This window comes from Sinocyclocheilus grahami, unplaced genomic scaffold, assembly GCF_001515645.1.
Source record: "Sinocyclocheilus grahami isolate Dianchi unplaced genomic scaffold, SAMN03320097.WGS_v1.1 scaffold625.1, whole genome shotgun sequence".
In the NCBI taxonomy this organism is placed as follows: domain Eukaryota; kingdom Metazoa; phylum Chordata; class Actinopteri; order Cypriniformes; family Cyprinidae; genus Sinocyclocheilus; species Sinocyclocheilus grahami.
Genome location: NW_015505804.1, coordinates 235257 through 257805, shown reverse-complemented (window position 1 = coordinate 257805; position 22549 = coordinate 235257). Strand labels below are relative to the sequence as shown.

General features: G+C 36.1%; 1 protein-coding gene across 1 annotated transcript; it reads left to right on the top strand.

Annotated features, from left to right (window-relative positions):
* Window positions 1–462: 462 nt before the first annotated feature.
* LOC107557951 (bifunctional UDP-N-acetylglucosamine 2-epimerase/N-acetylmannosamine kinase-like) lies at window positions 463–20513 on the top strand. The gene is given in 12 exon segments (XM_016241541.1): window positions 463–494; window positions 4227–4250; window positions 5090–5298; window positions 7888–8342; window positions 8497–8649; window positions 11557–11756; window positions 11759–11953; window positions 16021–16150; window positions 16229–16450; window positions 18191–18373; window positions 19516–19632; window positions 19722–20513. Coding segments are annotated over 12 exon segments (2154 nt in total). The 5' UTR covers window positions 463–464; the 3' UTR covers window positions 19958–20513.
* The last annotated feature ends 2036 nt before the right edge of the window (window positions 20514–22549 follow it).

Here is a 22549-nt window from a genome sequence, read left to right as displayed (position 1 = left end):
TATATCAGGATTGTGAAGGTATTTAATGTTGAAAGTGTGTTGTGCAATTATAGTAATGTGATAGAATGTACAAAGGATGTACACATGATTCTGATTCATCTGCTAAAAGGAAGAAAGATGTTGATTATTGCAAAGAAGGATGTTTCTTTGTACACAAATGCTTGCCAACTGTTGTGTGTATGTAGGTTTGCCCCTCTCCTACCTTAAAACACTTAAAACTTTAAACTCCTTCCTGGTGTGGAGAGGATGCAGGTGGCGGAGACACAACCGGCTCGCCTCTCTCCTAGACAGCCAATCAGTGCGCAAGAGCTGTTCTGACCCCGCCCCCTGGGCCAGAGCTGCTTTGTGTGAAGCATGCAGGAGGCTGCTGTCCTCCTCCCTTTTGCTTTAATGGCTGTCAAGAGACGCCGAATAGAGGGAGAGCAGCTAGAAAGGGGCTCCGTTTGATTCAGAAATCACACACCATGATGCCAGGACATGCTAGAAACCCACACGTGAGTCGGATGCTATTTTGTCATTCGCTTTTCCTCATACCTTCTGCCTCCTTCTATCCCCCGTTTGTAATGTTTAGGGTGCAGCTAGAGTCTTGTGATGCCTTTTAGCTGGGATGATGAATGTGTGAGTTGAAAACATGGTGGATTTCTCAGTATGTTGATGTGGACACTTCAGAATGGTATTAGCAACATGACTTCTGGTTTTAATTTTTATGTGGACAGAAACACAGAGGCTGGTGGGACAGATGGGCAGTGCCCTCTAGTGCATCCCTCTAGTACATGGTAGGACAACTGTGAGAGTGATGAAGATTTCCCAGAAGGCCTAGCACTGCCTTAAACTATGCCATATGCCGTTGTAACCTCATTTTTGGTGGAAGCGTAGGAGTTGGCCTTGAAGATGTTCTGTAAACAGCTCTTGCTAAAAGAGCACAAACACTGTTCTGTCTGAGACCTTGTTCAGGTCAAATCATGAGAGTAAAATCACGTGTGAGTGAATCTGTGAGTAGTCTTGAGTAAAAGATCTCACATGCATGTTTAAATAATGTCAGGTTCAGTGGTGGACGAAGTACACAAATCAAGTACTTGAGTAAAAGTACAGATCCGTATAATAAAATATTACTCCAGTAAAAGTACTCAGTTTTCGATTTTACTCGAGTGAAAGTTCAAAAGTACTTGATTTTTTATGTACTTAAGTAAAAAGTACTGATAGATGAATGTTTATTTTGCAGTTTTATATAGGCTACTTTTATCATTTAATTTTATATGAGCATATATTTTTTATAATCCTACTGCTCAAAATACTTGGGATTTTCCCAAAATAACCAATAAGGAAATAATGAATATAATAAGGAAAATATAATTATATTTTCATAATGATTTTTTTCTTCTCAAACCTGGTCTGTGGTGTAAAAACACCCCTGGCCAAATGCCCCCAGAGGGCATCACTTCCCACTTTGATAATTACTGTAGTTACCATGTTCTGAACATCACATTCTTTCTTTTTCCATCTGATGTAATCTATCTAGGTGGTTGAATAAAAATATTTGGACTTTAATAAAGTACAGATACTTGAAAAATGTACTCAAGTACAGTAACGAAGTAAAACTACTTCGTTACTGTCCACCACTGGTCAGGTTTAGATTACAGCACATTTACACTACCCTTTAAAGTTTGTAGCCTGTTTATTCCGCAAGGCCATGAACATAGGTGACAATAGACACATTTACAACTGTTACAAAAGATTTTTGTTTCAACTAAATGCTGTTCTTTTTAAATTTCTATTCATCAACGAATCCTGAAAAAATATATCACGGCTTCCACAAAACATATTAGCAGCACAACTGTTTTCAGCATTAATAATAAGAAATATCGGCTCAAAATGAAGTAATGGCTGCTGAAAATTCTGCTTTGCCATCACATTTACAATTACATTTACAAAACATATTCAAATAGAAAACAGTTAAATTATTTTGTAATAACATTTCATAATATTGCTGTTTTTTTATCATGAAATGCAGCCTTGGTGAGTATAAGGGACTAAAGGCAACATGGAAAAAGACATGGAAAATGTTGTACATTCAAAAAATATATTGATTCAGGTATATTTGTGTATTCAGGCCTGCATTTTTTGCTGAATAGAATACTTGTCTTAATTTTTTTATTTTTTTTTTTATCGAAAAATATATACATGTTTTTCAAAAACATACGAAGCCAACATGAACACAAATATTGCATTTGTACATATCTAAGAATATAAAATCTCTTGGATATCTGGTGCAACTGGTTTGTCATGGCATTCAGTTCTGACATTTGACATGACCCGATTGTCTTGTCATCTTTGGCTTTGTGACAGAAGACGACTCAAACCACAAACTCAAACTTATTTGCATTGGCCCCAAGACACACCCTTGTGGCATTCCTCTGTGTTTGAAATAGTTTTGAGTATGAATGGTTGAAAGGCTCTAGCTGTATCTCTTCTAATAATAATATCTTCTGTTGATGTTGTGCTGAATCACTACAATTATATTCCTGCTGGATGACACAATATGTTTTTTTTTGTCTTCACTAAATATCTTTACTATGTGAAATCTTTACATAAAAATTATGTTTATATTGTAAGTAATATTTCAAGATGAATACTTACTGGACTGAAGCAACTTAGGTTTACTTAATTATACATTTTTATCATTTTTTGAAAAATAATGTTAAAATGTAAGTATCATAAAATATGATACAGCAGGCTTTTGAGAAATGTTGTAGTGCATTATATGTTTTGCCACCATAATAAAAACTACAGAGCTTTGATCATGAAATGATCAACTTATGTAGCGAATCAGCTCATGGGGAAATATGAATAATTAATCACAACTAGTTATAATTAATTTTACATATTTAGATCCGCTGTAGATATTTACTTGACCTCTCAGGGTCAACTGTCTGTCAATTCTAAGAACGTTAATTTCCTGGTTAAGGGAAATAACTTTCTTAGGCAGAAATTCCAAGCGGGAGTTGGCAATTGCTGGAGGGTTTTTCGACCCTTTGTGTGAGGGCATGGTAATTTGCAAATGGAACTTGAATCGAAATTACTAAAGATTCTCAGGACACTAATATATTGCCTATGTACCAACATATAATATACACGCTCGTTTAGATCATCAGAAGGCGAATTCATAGATACTAAACATGGTAGGATTACATATAGGTATGATGACAGGAATGAATGGTTCCATCATAAGCCCACATAAAACAGTATCAAATCTCAAAGACAACATACACAATGACCTGAAGGATATGTGTGTTCATTCAAAGAAAGGTTTTCCTATGAATTAATTAGAGAAGAGTCCATTTTTACTGTGCATTGTGTCTCTTCTATGGAAAGTGTAGTGAGAGGGGTAATTCTCAACATGCCATTAGGTCGTAAATGTATCTGGTGTCAGGGTTGCTATGGTAACCAGGGTCTGGGCCTTGTTCACAGACAACTTGGCACCCAGTATGTTAATTGGGTGAGGGGTCTGTCAACGTTTGTTAATCTAATGAATAATTGATTTGTTAAATCAAATGAAAAATGGTGTGTCTGATTGGTCCAGACGCTACACTTATTACAAAGTTTGTGCGAGTAATCTGCTGTACTGTTATAACAATCTCATTGATGTACATTATCAGAATTTCATCTTCTGTTTTGGCCATATAAATATCAGCAACTAAACCAAACTGCATACTTTTGCTCAGTTTTAGCCTTCTGCATGTAACTTTTTTTTATTTTTTTTTACACTTTTATTTTATATTTTGTCTAAAGGCTCAATAAACAGTTCAATTTTCCAATTAGATTTTTTTTCGGACTATTATTTCATGTGTCAGGATTTAGAGGGTTAAATATAGTTTGACTTTAGCTTGTTTGGTTATTTCCCTATAATGCAGTGGGACTTTGGCACTTGTAAGCATAGCCCATTCCATGTACTTTGCTTCTGCTACTTTCCAGTTGTTTTGTTTACTTTATGCTTGTAAAACAGATTTAAAGTCTTTAAAATGGTCAGTGTCCAAATACAAGGTACAAACGTTTGAAGGTGTCCTCTGGCATTGAAAGAGCGTTTAGCAGTGTGTGCTGAAGGGCAGTAAAGGATTGTGTAGTCAGGCAGGTGGCTTTCGTAATGGATTCATAGTTTTATATTCCACTATGAAGTGACATAGCAATATATACCTCATTTCTTTCTTTATTCTGTTTTCATGCCTCAGAGTGTTCAGGTCAGGAATACGCATGTAAGTATGATCCCTCTCAAATTTGGCAACCCCTGGCATGAAAGTCTTGCTCTGATTTACTATAATTCTATTTTCATTCTGTTTTCTCTTTTATTTAAAAATACACTTGTTCAAAAGTTTGGAATTAGTAATATTTTGACATTTTCTCTTATGCTCACCAAGGCTGCATTTATTTGATCAGAAATACAGTAAAAGCTGTAATATTGTTCTGTATTATTTTTCTATTCTAATATATTTAAAGCTGATTTTTTTTGCAGCCATTACTCCACTCTTCAGTGTCACATGATCCTCCAGAATCCATTCTAATATGTTGATTTGGTGCTCAAGAAACGTTTCTTATTACAGTTGTGTTGCTCAATATAATTTTGCGAAATGTGATAGATTTTTTTTGGCAGGATTTTTTGAATAGAAAGGTCAGAAGAACAGCATTGTTTTGAAATAGAAACCTTTTTAACATTATAAATGTCTTTACTGTAAATTTTGATCAATTTATTGCATCTTTGCTGAATAAAAGTATTAACTTCTTTAAAAAAAAAAAATAATAATAATATATAAATTTTACCAACAGATCAAGTTCCAATCTGGGATGCTGATTTGTCAATACAGGGTTCAAGTTGCACTATTTAACTTTAGTTTACATGTCAGGGACTATGTCACCTAGTGGAAGGATGGCACTTAATGAATTTGCTTTTAATTATTTGCTTATGTAGTAATCACTTTGCAAAAGCAATAAGGCTCTCAGCTACATGTCATGCATTTAGCTGTGACTGAATTAGCATTTTTATTCTTCTATAATTTCCAGAATACTGTATAGATTTGTAATCATGTTCCTCATTTAGGAGCTTTACTATCTGAGGACCCAGCAAGCACAGGAGAAGATGGAGCGATCGGAGAAGAGGTTGAAGCAACGATTACGCGTGTGCGTGGCCACCTGTAACAGAGCGGACTACTCTAAACTCGCACCCATCATGTTCGGCATCAAGTCTCACCCTGAAATCTTTGACCTGGAGGTGGTGGTGCTGGGGTCACATCTCATTGACGATTACGGGTAAGACTGCTCGATTATGCTGTTCATAATTTTTTAAGTTGTTTAATTGATCTATATTAAATTGTTGAAGGGATATTGCATATCAGAGCAACTGACAAACATAACTCTAAATAAATTAGTTTTGTCATTCCAAACCTGAAATGCTTTTGTTCCTCCTTTGGAAGGCAAAAGTCGGTGTGCATTGAAAGTCGGTGTAGTCCAAAATTGTTTCGGTCCCCACTGGTTTTCATTGTACAGACAAAAACAGTTGAGAGGTTCTTCAAAATCTTTTTGTGTGTGTTTCATGGATGAAAGAAAGCCCTACAGGTTTGAAATGATGACATTGACTGTAACTTAGGTGATAATGTCTCATAGCAGTGATGCAAAGAACAAGATAAGCCATAGATCAGTGTTTCCCACTGATTGCCACCATTGATGGACAAATTTTTTTTATATTAAAAAAATCTGTATGACAGTATATTCTGCAGTTCTTCCCTGCTGTACCGAATATCTATACTTTTCAAAGTATCATATCGAAGTTAGAAATTGAAATATTGCGACAATTTATTTTGTAGGGTGCCACAAATTTGTTAAAATTTCCAAAGGGTGACGCAACTAAAGAAAGGTTGGGAAACACTGCCATAGATCTTCATCTGGGCTTGAGAGCTTCAGAAAATGAATCCGCAAAATGTCTCACTGTTGCCATGGAAATGTTGGAATGCAGCTCTTGATGGTGGGAGTTTGACTCTCACAGTGGGCTGCTGATGGTGGCTAGAAGTCTCTTACCAGTCTCTTACCATTCAGGCTTTGCTTTCTACATCATTTCAGTATTTGATGCTAAATAAATATAAAATCAAAATTTGAAAATTGACGTAAAATACTTGCCATTCTAATCGTAACATACAGCGAAGATGCCATTATAATATTTGCATGCTAAATCCTAGTTGATATTCTTTCTTGAATTTATTTGCATACTGAATTGTGATGGATCTTTCTAACAGCTTTTAGAAGCTATTGCTCTTTGGTGCATATTAGGGCTGCACCAACGAATCGTGAAAATCAATAATAATCATTACTAAAAATAATTCTCAACAAATTTAGTAATTGATTAATCTGGAAAACAGCGATGGACGCAGAGTGAGCTGCAGCGGGTAAAGTGCGTGACCTAAGTTGTCCTAAACATGAGAATGTGTCATATAAGTGCTTCAATCAATATTATTGAGCAAAACTGAAAATGTACAAATGTATCCTTGTCTGTAAAATTTCGAAAGTCCCATGAGTATTTCAATTTTGCATAAAGGCTCGTCCTGTCAGCAAGCGAGTTTCCGTTAAACTTCACAGACTTCAGTACACGAGTGTCAGCACGAGTATGTGCGTCAAACGGACAGTGCGTAAATAGAATAGAAATGCAATAATTGTCACTACTAAAATATTTCTTGTTTGACATTAAATGTACGTTTAAAATTCTACATGTAACATGAATAATTGTATATTTTCTTTTATCATCAATTTTAATTTAGTGATTTTACATATGCTGTATATATGCTACATATACGTTTAAATTTTAACCCCACTTTTTGCACATACAGTAATGTTTAACTGCATTTAGCCTACATAGAGAAAACAATTGATTCTCTCTCCAGTGATTTTGGAATGTGTGAGCTTAGTTTTTTCCTGCATACGCGCAATGGAGACAGCAGTTTTCTGCTTTATTTAAATTATTGGAAGTTTTAAGTTATTGGAAGTAAATTCATTATTTATCATTACAAATACTTGCTTTGAAAGTACCAAGTAGTCACACAGTAAGAAAAAAGATTTTATCATCGCATTGCAGCCCAGTGAATCGTAACCGAATCAAATTGTAAAAAAAAAAAGTAAACTATATTTAAATAATATTAGATTATACATTAATTATATTTGTTTTGATTGCCTTCATATTGCACAAATTGCATTGTTTGGAGGACAGCGTTGGACAGGATGGGGAATAACAATTTAGAGGACAGCGTTGGACAGGATGGGGAATAACAATTTTGTTAAAGATGGATTAAAATTAATATATTAAGTAAAATCATTTTTATTTCTTAAAAATAATTTTTTTGAAATAATCATCAGATTAATTATCCAGATAATCATTAGCTGCAGCCCTAAGTCATATTTAATGATTCAGTGTTTCCCACAGACTTACAATCTGTGGGGCACTTCCCCCAGGGGAAATATAGGCAATATATAAAACAGCAGATGCACTGATTGAAAATGCACATTCATTCTCTGCCAGCAGGAGGCGCTTTAGGAGCGAAATAGCGGTTTCCCCGGTAACAGCTGTAATCAAAACAGTGCTCCGCTCATAAACGCTACTTTATCGGGCATTATAAGAAAGATTCATTGAAAATGACATCGAAACTTTTCTAAAGACCTAGAAAGGTGCCCTTCAAAGATACATTCATATAAAAACACCCACGCCGCGTTTTGATTTTGAAACGTGCAGTGCTCATGTTTATTCAACGAATTCAAAGCATTTTGGAAAATCTATTTGTGGCGGTCAATGTTGATATTGTGGCTGGATACCACAAATAAATCAATGTATGATTACTTTCTTTCTCTCTTTCCCAGAAACACGTTCCGTATGATTGAGCAGGATGAGTTTGATATTCGCTCTAAGTTGCACACCATTGTTCGTGGTGAGGATGAAGCTGCTATGGTGGAGTCTGTGGGTCTCGCGCTTGTGAAGCTTCCCGACGTCCTCCAGCGTCTCGCTCCTGACATTCTGCTCGTTCATGGCGACCGTTTCGACGCGCTGGCCTTGGCGACAGCAGCGGCTCTAATGAACATTCGCATTTTGCACCTGGAAGGTGGAGAAGTGAGCGGAACCATTGATGATTCCATTCGTCACTCCATCTCCAAACTGGCACACTACCATGCCGTCTGCACGCGCTCGGCTGAGAGACACCTCATCTCTATGTGCGAAGACCATTCTCACATTTTATTGGCTGGCTGCCCGTCTTACGACAAGCTGCTTTCCGCCCACCAACGAGATGATTATACTGATATCATCAAGTCTTGGATTGGTATGTACTATAGATGAATGGGATGAGATAGCAGTTGCTAGAGATAAACAATGAAGACTATGCTATCAAAACAGTGCAAAATAACTCATTTTAAGTTTGTTAAAAACTACTAATGCTATCCTTTATGTATATGTGATTTATTTTTCTAAAACAGGGGATGATGTGAAAGAACAGAACTATATTGTAGCTCTGCAGCATCCTGTTACCACAGACATCCAGAATTCCATTAAGATCTATGAGTTAATGCTGGACGCTGTCATCTCCTTCAACAAGAGAACTCTTATTCTCTTCCCGAATATTGATGCAGGTCAGCTCTTATTTTCTTTCTGTCTGACCTTTCATGTTTTTCTTTTTTCTCAGATTTATCAGCAGTATAAGATAATTTCCAAGGACTCTTAACAACTCTAACAGACAAAACAGTCATGGTTTGTTTTGAGTTTGGTGTTAATGACAGGTAGACACTATAGGAGGCAGCAGTCAAAGCAGAGTTGTTGTGTCTTTCATTGGAACATAACTCCATTCTGTTTACAGAAACACAAGGAGGGGGTGGGTGGCATGACCAAAAATGTATATTACAGTCTGAGTCATTTTACGGTAGTGGTTACAGTTAGAGCCCGACCGATATATCGTTTAGCCGATATTATCGGCCGATGTATCGGCGAATATGCTGCCGATATGAAAATTTTTATTTTACAGAACATATTACGCAGATTAAATGCTTCTGAGTTGTGTAATTACTTAGTTTGTCCAGCAGAGCGCGCTCCATTGTTTGTTACTGGACCCAGGTCAGTGTAGTGTAGAGATGCGTGGATGAGCTCAAACTTCACCCGAGTCCTCTGCTTCAAATTATCCGCCAGCCAGCCACCCGCACCTATATTTGATCATCACATTACAATGATTCTAGTTCTTTGTTTTGCATGATGATATGATGAATAGATGGTTCATTTTAACAGCAGATTCAGTGACGTAAGAGACTAGAGCTGATCTGTGCTTTACGGCAGCGTCTGTGGCGCATTAAAGCCTGTGTTACAGAGCTGATCGCGGCCACTCAATGCTGGTGTTTACCGGCCATGCCACGGCCCAGAACTCATGCTTATCACATCAGTCACATCACATCGCGCGGCGTGACAAAATACAATATAATTCTATTGTATTTTGTCGCGCCGCTCGCGTCCGGTGTACTACTTGGAGAGACTCAATGCTAAGTAAATAAACATCAATGCCCTTGTCTTTTACTCTCACAATGAGCTTATCATATTCGTTTGCTACATTAGTAGAGCCCTATGATTTCCGCGATGCAGACGGAATTTATTGTATAACGCGGAATTTCATGGAATTTGTCTTATTTTTTATGAATAAATAAAAAACAGGTCAGTACATATATATATAGACTGTGTCTGTGAATATTAAACTGCAAAAAGACGATTTAAATACGAATGTCCTGCATGTTCATTGGATTACCAGAAAATACATAACACAGAGTTTGTGAAAAAAATATTATTCATTATTATTATTTATTCATTTTAGATGTTTACATTTGGAAAAGCTGTGCTTCCTGCATAACCCTGCCCCTGTTGGTTTGGCAGTAGCTTGCTTGCCCTACACAGTTACCTTAATCCATGTTATATATATTTTGTTCTATTTGTGTTATTCAAGTTATTTATAATAAGTGAAGTGAAGTTTACTGTTAAGTGCACTGATGTCAGACTCATTTTGAATAATAACGTTTATTGTTAAATTGTTAAATACCCTGCCTCCAGTACATAGGCCTTTGTTTGTCACATCATTATAAGTGTTTGATCACCACATTTGAGTTATTGCAAAAAATGTGTTTATGTATATATATTCTGTTTATGTAGGCTATATACTGTATTCTATATACAGTACCAGTCAAAAGTTTGGACACACGAATGGGAAATGTGTCCAAACTTTTGACTATACTGTACTATAATATAGCCTACACATAAAGAATATCGGCCGATATATCGGTATCAGTCTTTTTTTACTCCCTAATATCGGTATCGGCAAAAAATGCTGACACAATTTAATCATTATTCATATTTTGTATTAGATTTTGTTTTATATTTTCATTTTTATTTTAGTTAAAATACAGACTTCAGTTATTATAATATATTATTCTATTTTACATTTATAACATATAACATATGTATTATATGTTATTTTATTATGTCTGCTTTTTAACAAAAATTTTTGTTGAAGTTCCAGAAAAAGGAATTATATTTTGACCATTGCCATAAAATTGCTTATACAGTGGGGAAAAAAAGTATTTAGTCAGCCACCAATTGTGCAAGTTCTCCCACTTAAAAAGATGAGAGAGGCCTGTAATTTTCATCATAGGTATACCTCAACTATGAGAGACAAAATGAGAAAAAAAAATCCAGAAAATCACATTGTAGGATTTTTAAAGAATTTATTTGCAAATTATGGTGGAAAATAAGTATTTGGTCAATAACAAAATTTCATCTCAATACTTTGTTATATACCCTTTGTTGGCAATGACAGAGGTCAAACGTTTTCTGTAAGTCTTCACAAGGTTTTCACACACTGTTGCTGGTATTTTGGCCCATTCCTCCATGCAGATCTCCTCTAGAGCAGTAATGTTTTGGGGCTGTCGCTGGGCAACACGGATTTTCAACTCCCTCCAAAGATTTTCTATGGGGTTGAGATCTGGAGACTGGCTAGGCCACTCCAGGACCTTGAAATGCTTCTCACGAAGCCACTCCTTCGTTGCCCGGGCGGTGTGTTTGGGATCATTGTCATGCTGAAAGACCCAGCCACATTTCATCTTCAATGCCCTTGCTGATGGAAGGAGGTTTTCACTCAAAATCTCACGATACATGGCCCCATTCATTCGTTCGTTTACACGGATCAGTCGTCCTGGTCCCTTTGCAGAAAAACAGCCCCAAAGCATGATATTTCCACCCCCATGGTTTTTAATAGCTTTAGTTTTAGTTAACAATAACACTGAATATAATATATCAGAATTGTAGTCTGAATTGAATGTAAACTCGTAAAAAATGTAATTGTGACTCTTTATTAGCCAGACATTTTATTTAATTGTTAAAAAACTTTTGCCGGTTGAAACAGTCTTAGGAATTCTTCTCTGAATCTAAATCTCTGAATAAATGCAATGGAAGTGTAGTAAAATTCTGCCCCATTAAAACCATACTGCTCTGTGTTTTGTGTCATGTAGGCAGTAAGGAGATGGTTCGTGTGATGAGGCGGAAGGGAATTGAGCAGCATCCGAACTTCCGTGCGGTGAAGCATGTTCCGTTCGATCAGTTCATCCAGCTGGTGGCACATGCCGGCTGCATGATCGGCAACAGCAGTTGTGGAGTTCGTGAGGCTGGGGCGTTCGGAACACCTGTCATTAACCTGGGGACTCGCCAGACGGGGACGGAAATGCGGTCCAACGCATCTTGAAGTTCATGCAGTCCATTAACCTTTCTGAGCCACTACAGAAAAAGTTCTGTTTCCCAGCAGTGAAGGAGTGCATCTCTCAAGATATCGACCACATTCTGGAGACACAGAGTGCACTTGCTGTTGACCTGGGAGGGACCAACCTGCGTGTCGCCATTGTCTGTATGAAGGTATGCAGAGCAAACCTCTGGAGTCAGGTGTTGAGATCCAATTCATCTTTTAGAAGATGAGGGACATGCTCTAGGTCAGTGTTTGTTTGTGCTTTGTTTGTGCTGGTTTGTGCAGGTAATATTTTCGTTTGTGCTGCTTCGGTTTTTAAAATATTAGACATTAAATTATAGGCGATGACGTCACTCAGCCCCCCCACATGCTCCAAATTCACGAAAAAATTTCTTGTTTGTTTGTGCTTCGTTTGTGCCGTAAAAAAATTAGTTTGTGCTGCTTCGGTTTTTAAGATATTAAAATAATATTTATTGCTCATTTTCTGAGGTCACTCAGCCCCCCACTGCTCCAAAATTGACCCCAAATAGTCTCGTTTGTTTGTGCTTCGTTTGTGCTGGTATGTACAGGTAAAAGTTTAGTTTGTGCTGCTTCGGTTTTTAAAATATTAGACATTGAATTATATGCGATGACGTCACCAGCCCCCCCACATGCTCCAAATTCACCCAAAATAGTCTCAAACGTTTGTGCTTCGTTTGTGCCGTAATCGTTTGTGCTGCTTTGGTTTTTTTTAGATATTAAAATATTATTTAGTGATCATTCTGAGGTCACTCAGCCCCCCACATGCTTCAAAATTACCCCAAATAGTCTCGTTTGTTTATGCTTCATTTGTGCTGGTAATATTTTTCGTTTTTAAAGATTTTTTCCTAGTCAACAGATTAGTCAACGCTGATGGCCATCTCCACAGTATAAAGCAAATCCAAAAATGACGGAGTAGCATATTCTAAGTTCTTTCTGCAGGAAAAAAAAAATGGAGAGATTGCGCGGGCGCCTCCATATCATATAGTAATACTATAATACTCCCACAAATACTTGACATGCGCATATATAGCGATTTTATTATTCATATACAAATAATAATAATAATACCCTGTTTTGGTCATATTTACTATTAATTGCCCAGCTCCCCATCAATGATCTAGCGCAGAGACATATAGTTCTAAACTGAATGTGCAAGAGAAGCATTAGCCTACTTCTAATTTGGCCAAAGAAAACCTGTTAAAATAAAAAAAATTCTATATTAATTTGTGCATTTTTCAGTTGTTTATTAAAAGTGCAAAAAGTCATTAAAAAAATCTATATTTTACTTTTTCGGGCAGCATTTTGTGTACGGTTCTAATTTCAAATTTGGTTTTCAGGATGGCATTTAAAAATACAACAATCCTTCTTTTTTCATTTTTTTCGTCATGGTTAAAAAAGGAAAAACGAATGGATGCAAAAGTATAGGCTACACGGACCTGGAAACAGTAGGCTATTGCATGTTTTATTTGTGCGCAGAAACGAAAATAGGCCTATGTATATCAAGTCTTTATTTTTTTTATGTAAAGACAAAATGAAATAGGCCTAGTTTTTTTTTCTTCGTTTAATTGGTCTAATTGAATGAATATGGCTACTAACAATTAAGTGAGTGCAACTATTTCATGTGATTTGGTTTGCCGTTTGAATTTATTACTTATTACTTCAACTGTATTGTTAAAAAAGACAGTAAAAACAAAAATACCGGTACAAACCAGCACAAACAAACGAGACTATTTGGGTAAATTTGGAGCATGTGGGGGGGCTGAGTGACCTCAAAATGATCATTAAATATTCTTTTAATATCTAAAAAACCGAAGCAGCACAAACGAAACTTTTACCTGTACATACCAGCACAAACAAAGCACAAACAAACGAGACTATTTGGGTAAATTTGGAGCATGTGGGGGGGCTGAGTGACCTCAAAATGATTATTAAATATTCTTTTAATATCTAAAAAACCGAAGCAGCACAAACTAATTTTTTACGGCACAAACCAGCACAAACAAACAAGAACATTTTTCATGAATTTAGAGCATGTGGGGGGGCTGGTGACGTCCTCGCATATAATTCAATGTCTAATATTTTAAAAACCGAAGCAGCACAAACGAAACTTTTACCTGTACATACCAGCACAAACAAAGCACAAACAAACGAGACTATTTGGGGTGAATTTGGAGTATGTTGGGGGGCTGAGTGACCTCAGAATGACCTATAAATACTATTTTAATACCTAAAAAACCAAAGCAGCACAAACGACATTTTTTACAGCACAAATCAGCACAAACGGAGCACAAACGATTGAGACTATTTTGCTGACATTTTGCGTTGGGTGGGGGCCAACTTCACGGAGGTTCGAGAGCCGTGTAAAAAATCCTTTTTTAATATTTTTTAATTGCTAAAATGTTTAAAAAAGCATCTATTATATAATATCCATTTCTGATGTCGCCAATAATTAGAGATGCACCGAAATTTCGGCTGCCGAAAATTAGTTCACCTCCAGGTTTCACTTTCACGTGGTGTGACGCTCTGCGTATTATCCCGCTCTATGCGTGTGCGCTCCGCTCAGTCACTCCACTCGTATACCGTTCATGCAAATCGGAACAGCAAAGTCCACTCAAAAATTTAGCCTACAGGAAACATCGATGTAGTACAGTATTGTTTCTGTCTGCAATAGCCCTACTGTGTTGTAACATGGTGTGGTAAATGGGCAACTCTGGTAACGCTGCCCTCTCATTCATTGATCTGCTAACTGCTATGTTGTGCTCGTGTTGTACCGAATATCTATACTTTTCAAATGATCATATCGAAGTTAGAAATTGAAATATTGTGAAGGGTGCCACGACTGAAAAAACGTTGGGAAACACTGCTCTAGGTTACAGGATGTCTGTGTGTTTGCCAGATTGTGATGTGTTTTTTATGCATCAGGATATGCAGTACTTATGTAAATATTTCATTCATCTGATGCACACAAGTCTGACTGTAAAACAAACAGTGGCAGGTTTGATCAGAAGGGTTGTGTAATCAGCTCTTTCTTTATGTGTGAATGGTGCAGTTTCCTAGACTGCAGACTGACAGACTCAACATTAAATATGTAATTAGTTTATTTTTCTGTATTTGGCCATGGTGAAGCATTGCTGAATATATTATGTATTTTGCAAAATTACTACAATCTCAAAAGGGCTAAATATCAGCCAAGTAATCGTATTGGCTGATATATTGACCTGTTATTTCATGAACATCACACTGGTGCTCAAGCAGTCTAAAATGATCAAGTAAGTTCCATCTATATTTAAATATGTCCTGGAATGCCGCAGTTTGACCAGGTGTTTTATTGGTTTAGGTGTATAACTATCACAAGCTCCTTACTTCCAGTCAGAGTGATGAAGAGGTACCAGTTTAAGACAAATAATCAAATCAACAATATAAAAGGAAAAAAAGGCCAATCTGTGGTAGCAAATAGAGATTATTTGAGCAGTTTTTTTTTTTTTTTTTAATTTGCATGCATAAAATTGTTCAAAAGTATATGGTCTATAAAAGTGTACTCAGCAAGGTTATATTTACTGGTCAAAAATACAGACAAGATGTAATATTGTGAAATATTATTACAATTAAAAATAACCATTTTAGATCATTTTCGAACATGTTTTAAAATGTAATTTATTCCTGTGATGCAAAGCTGAATTTTCAGCAGTCACATGATCCTTCTAACAAGCTGATTTGATGCTCAAGAAATAATCTCTTATTATTTTTTGTAAAACATTTTTTATCAAGAAACATTTCTCAATATTATTATTATTAGTTGTGCTGCATAATTTTTGTGATACATTTTTTGGGGGGATTCTTTGATGAATAATAAAATTCAAAATCTTTTGTACCATAAATGTCTTTACTGTCACTTTAGATCAATGTAAAGCAACCTTGCTGAAATTATTAATTTGTTTAGAAAAAAAGAGAGAATTTTTGACTGATCCCAATTGTTTTGAATGGTAGTGTATCTTGCGGAACATAATTGGGGTAAAAAATTAAAGGTGATGTAATTTATTGTGATTTTTTTTTTTTTCCTGCAAAATTTCATTGTGATGGTTTAATAGCAGGTTGCCTTTGTTGCTTCATATTTGTTTGTTTTTTTATTTCCTTAGACATGAAGTTAGGCGTAAAAAAATTAATATATCGACATATATTGAAGATTTCATCTTGTAAATATGTGCTTGTGTTTCAGGGTAAAGTAGTTAAGAAATATACCCAGTTGAATCCAAAGACATTTGAGGAGAGGATAGAACTGATTCTGACCATGTGCAAACAGGCCATGGCTGACGCCATTCACCTCAACTGCAGAATCCTGGGTGTCGGTATGTCTGCGTTTGTCCTGAGTCTTTTTCTATGTGTCTGTAAATTCACTCACTCATTCACTGTCTTATTTCTTTCAGGTGTGAGCACAGGGGGGCGTGTGAACCCACAAGATGGGATAGTCCTCCACTCCACCAAGCTAATAAATGAGTGGAGTTCGGTGGACATCCGTACACCCATTTCTAGCGCCCTTCATCTCCCTGTGTGGGTCGATAATGATGGCAACTGCGCCGCCCTTGCTGAGAGGAAGTTTGGCCACGGGAAAGGCGTAGAGAACTTTGTCACCATTATCACTGGAACCGGTCCGTTCCTATTATTATGTCCCTTACTGCTAGTTGCTAGGATGGTGGGCTTTCCCTTTGTTTGATAATGCAAAGAATAAGACCTGGCAGAGAGTGGAATTAAAGGGTTAGTTCACCCAAAAATGAAAATTAGCCCATAAATTACTCTCCCTCAAGTCATCCTAAGTGTATATGACTTTCTTCTTTCAGATGAATCCAGTCGGAGTTATATTAAAAATTGTCTTTGATCTTTCAAGCTGTTTAATGCCACTCAGCGGGTGTTGCATGCATAAGCCCAACATAAGTTAAATAAAAAGCGCCCATCCATAAAAAAAGTGTCTCACACGGCTCCGGGGGGTGAACAAAGGCCTCCTGTAGCGATGGTAGCGAATCGATGCGTTTTTGTAAGAAAAATATCCATATTCAAAACGTAATAATCACTTTAATGTAGCTTGTGCCAACAGTTGTACATGGAAGCAGTTCCGGGCTGATGATGGAACTAACCCTATAAAGTTGTCACACTGGATACTGTTTTTACCGTTTTTGACTTTTCATAGAAGGGTAAATAGTACTATTTATGCCTGATTTTTTTCCCCATTTGAAAAGGTAACAGCTGTAGGTAACTCTTTGTTTAAATGACATATTATATAAATTATATACTATATTCATGTTTTTTAATATATATACTCCACCATTCAAATGTTTGGAGTCAGCAAGATTTTATTTTTGAAAAATGCATACTTTTATTGAGCAAGGATGCATTAGATTAATCAAAAGTGACAATACATACACTTATAATGCTACAAAAAAAGTTATATTTCAAATAAATGCTGCTTAAAAACTTTCTATTAATAAAAGAATCCTGAATTTTTTTTTTATCACCGTTTCCACCAAAATATTAAACAATGCAACAGTTTTCAATATTGATAATAAGGAATATTTCTTGAGCATCAAATCAGCATATTAGAATAATTTATGAAGGATCATGTGATAGTTATATTTCAAATAAATGCTGCTTAAAAACTTTCTATTAATCAAAGAATCCTGAATTTTTTTTTTTATCACCGTTTCCACCAAAATATTAAACAATGCAACAGTTTTCAATATTGATAATAAGGAATATTTCTTGAGCATCAAATCAGCATATTAGAATAATTTATGAAGGATCATGTGATATTGAAGACTGGAGTAATGATGCTGAAAATTCAGCTTTTCCATCACAGGAATAATATTTGTAAATAAATTATAATGGAAAACAGATATATTAAATTGTGTTTTACGCTATTACTGTTTTTTCTGTTATTGATCAAATAAATGCAGCCTGGGGAAGAGACTTCTTTCAAAAACATTTTAAAAAGTCTTATCTACCTCAGCTTTTTGAACAGTTTTAAGTTACTTTTATGCTTGTTCACTTAGATTTTTTCCATTTCAGTTATGAACTTTTATAAAAGACATCTAAACCATTATTTTGCATTACATGCAAATATTTTGACTGTATCCTAGTATAGTAAGTCATGGGGACAAACATGGCACACTAATTACGTCTTTTTCTGAGAGTGAACTAGGAAACATTGTGAAATAATGGTTTTCTCTTTAATTGATACAGGTGTGTGTACAGTATATGAGTATTAGAAATACATGATCAAACCGATTTCTAATGCCGTGTACCTGCATAAAGACTAAAACTGATATAATTGTTACTTATGTTTGACTTCTGTGATTCTGCCTGTAATTACCTTTGCCTTATGTTTATATGTGCAGGAATTGGAGGTGGTATAATCCAGCATAATGAACTGATCCATGGCAGCACATTTTGTGCGGCAGAATTGGGACACATTGTGGTCTCATTGGAAGGACCAGAGTGCATGTGTGGCAGCCACGGCTGCATAGAGGCCTACTCATCAGGTCTCGCCCTGCAGAGAGAAGCCAAGAGACTCCATGACGGTGAGACACACAACAGTTACTCTAAAACACACTTATCAGCCTCACCCAGTCTGTCGCAAATCATTTCAGTTTTGCAAGTATTTCCTTTTCAGTTGATACGGAACAATTAAACTGGTTTATATTTCTGTAAAACGGGACAGTTGACAGTGACGTGAACCCTCACTATTGTTGGTGTTTGTCTGAACTTGTTCCATTCATTCCACCAGCTTTTATCTATTCATTCTTTAAAGACAAAAATATGAATGTGTAATATGAAATATATGTTTTTAATATTACATAATATTACTAAATTTGACTAAATTACTAAAACTGATTTACTGCTGTTAACCTGACATTGTCATTATTATTATTTTTTGTATCAAAATAAAAAAATATTTAAATACTGTTTATTAATTATTATTTTTTAATTATACTGTATACAGTAGTTAGTGTCATAAAAAAACTTAAACAGGTTCAATATAGTTAGCGGTTTTGTTAGCAGCATTTAATATCTATAATTTAATAACATTTAATATCTGTAATTGTTAGATAATGATAGTTTTGAAGCTTTTCTTAAATTAATAAACACTAGGATTTGATTTTTACGGTCTCATTCAGAATCATTAAATGTGACCGTGGACCACAAAACCAGTCATAAGGGTCAATTTTTTGAAACTGAGATTTATACATCACCTGAAAGTTGAATAAATAAGCTTTCCATTGATGTATGGTTTGTTAGGATAGGACAATATTTGGCCGAGATACAACTATTTGAAAATCTGGAATCTGAGAGTGCAAAAAATCTAAATACTGAGAAAATCGCCTTTAAAATTGTCCAAATTAAGTTCTTAGAAATGCATATCACTAATAAAAAAATAAGTTTTGATATATTTACAGTCAAATATCTTCATGGAACATGATCTTTACTTAATATCCTAATGATTTTTGGCATAAAAGAAAAATCGATAATTTTTGACCCATACAATGTTTTTTTTTTGGCTGTTGCTACAAATATACCCCAGCGACTTAAGACTGGTTTTGTGGTCCAGGGTCACAAATAATAGTAACGTCCTAAGGTTTGGTTACAGGAGTTGTGCATAACAAATGTTACCAAGTTAAAGTAAAACATTGTAATTACGTGTTTCTTTCATGTTTGATGACAGAGGACTTGCTGTTGGTTGAAGGAATGACTGTGAATAACAAAGAACAGGTGAACGCTATTCATCTCATCAACGCTGCTCGCCTTGGCAACTCCAAAGCTGAGAGCATACTCCACACAGGTAAGACGCATATTCAAGTACATACATTATTCTCAAGCAGGTTTGTGATGAAGAAAAGCACTGATAGTCTCTCTACTCTTCCCTAACAGCGGGAACTGCCCTGGGGTTGGGGATTGTGAACATCCTGCACATGATCAACCCGTCTCTGGTCATCCTGTCTGGTGTCCTGTCAGAGCACTATGAGAATCCAGTTCGTCAGGTGATCAGTCAGCGAGCTCTCCTCTCGGCGCAGGGGACCAAAGTCATGGTGTCTGAGCTGGAGGATCCTGCGCTGCTGGGTGCTGCCAGCATGGTACTGGACTACACCACCCGCCGCACTTACTGAAAGAGCTCGAAAACCAGGAACCAATCATTTACAGACTCAAAGACCAAGGGCCAATCATGTGCTATGTCCTTGTTAGGATCATAGTGGCTTTTAAGCTTGAACTTAAAAACTTTTATTTGTTTAGTTTTTACTTTACACATATAGGTGCTATATTATTTGGGATCAATTGCCTATTGTAAGGAGTGTAATTTTGAGGAATGGTTTAATTATATGAAGGATGGTTTTATTTATTATTTGTACACTGAAACTAAGGGGTATTTGTTGCAGAGAGGCCGCTATAAAAAACTGTTGTGGTTTAATCACCAGTTCTGTCTGTTTTGCTTTCTGTTGTTTGGATATTTCATGGAGACAGCCACGTTGTCCTTTGCACCTTACGCTGATCTGTTGCCAAGCCTTTATTGTGTTTTCGGCACCATATGCTTAGGTTTATCGATTCACCCAGTCTGTATGAATGAATCAATAAACTGGACAAATGTTTGTCCAGTATGTCTACTCTAATATTTAATGTCACAGATATGTACATTAAAAATGATTAAACACAAAATGTACTTTTATTGCCAGTGAATTGATTTAATATGTTAGAGTCCTGCAATACACTTATAAACTTGAAATCTTAATATTGATATTTGCAGAATATTTTGTGTATTTTAAATTATAAACGCAACACTTTTGTTTTTGCCCCCATTTTTCATGAGCTGAGCTCAAAGATCTAAGACTTTTTCTATGTACACAAAAGGCCTATTTCTCTCAAATATTGTTCACAAATCGGTCTAAATCTGTGTTAGTGAGCACTTCTCCTTTGCCGAGATAATCCATCCACCTCACAGGTGTGGCATATCAAGATGCTGATTAGACAGCATGATTATTGCACAGGTGTGCCTTAGGCTGGCCACAATAAAAGGCCACTCTAAAATGTGCAGCTGACTGGTTTTCGGACCCCCCCACCCGGACCCCCCAATACAGTAAAACTGCACATTTTAGAGTGGCCTTTTATTGTGGCCAGCCTAAGACACACCTGTGCAATAATCATGCTGTCTAATCAGCATCTTGATATGCCACACCTGTGAGATGGATGGATTATCTCGGCAAAGGAGAAGTGCACACTAACACAGATTTAGACAGATTTGTGAACAATATTTGAGAGAAATAGGCCTTTTGTGTACATAGAAAAAGTCTTAGATCTTTGAGTTCAGCTCATGAAAAATGGGGGCAAAAACAAAAGTGTTGCGTTTATAATTTTTTTTTCAGTGTGTGTGTATATATATATGTGTGTGTGTATACACACACATTTACATGTATGTATATAAATATATTTAAAATGCAAATAATAGCCATTTGTTCCTTTTTTTTATACCCTTGTCCTTCTCTAATGATTCTTCTTAAACCAATTTGGATGTGGTTAGTCATCTGAACCACATGTGGCAAAATTCAGGAGTTTAACAAGAACCCCGTAAAGATGATGAATAATGAAAAGTTCAGTCTTTTATTGACGAGAACTTTATTTTGAAACGCATGGGCGTGAGCGTAAATAAACCCGGAAGTTCTACGGGGTCTTTCATCTCGGCGTTTGACGCGTGTAAATTTTCTAGCTGTGTTTGTACATTTGGATTTAAAATGCCTCTTAAATTTGAGTTATGTCCCGGTCGTATGATCGGAGGGAACAACCCGTGTTTCATTATTGCAGAAATCGGACAGAATCATCAGGGAGACATTGAAATCGCCAAGAAAATGATCAAGATGGCAAAGGTATGAGTTTATTTATGTTTATCAACATCGGTATTTGCTGTAGAGTATCTTTTGACGCATAAACCACAACTGTACTCATAAAGACGTTTAATAAGATTACATGTGCTCATACACATTTTTATTATGTTATTAATAGATACAGGTGCTATAAGCTTTAAGATTATTTTTGTACTGATTTTGTGTTTTCTGAAAGAAAGCAATGAGTACATACTGTACATTCCATTCATGATGGAATTATTACAAATTGAAATTGTTATAATAATATACCATAAAATGTCTTCATACATAGTATATTATATTATAAAGTTTCGTTATTTTACATTGGTTTTTATATTTATTATTGTATGCAACTGTTGCTCCTTTGCTAGGACTGTGGGGCAGACTGTGCGAAGTTTCAGAAGAGTGAGCTGGAGTTTAAGTTCAGTAAGAAAGCCGGTACACGGTACAGTGATGGTATAGGATACTTTGGTGTCTGGTGGTACTTTGATGTGTTCCATACTGGAAGGCCAAATAAAGAACTTTTGCTTTCGCCTAGAAACACACAGCGTCTCCCTGACATGGCTGCTTCAACACTAACTGCGGTTACTGAAACCACGCCTTCTTTCTTTGCGTACCCATTTGGGCGGCAGTATGCAAATATTTCCACATAGTGACCTAGATATGTGGGGGTGTATTAGAACGAGCCGTTTTAGGGGGGCGTGGCAGAGTCTTAACTTTGATAAAGAATATCTCTTTGGTTTTGAGACTTTAGTCTTTGCAACTTCAGGGATCTTATCTATGCACAATCAGCTTGTAACACTCCAAAGAGAAAGGAAAACTTGAAATCGCATCATATGACCCCTTTAA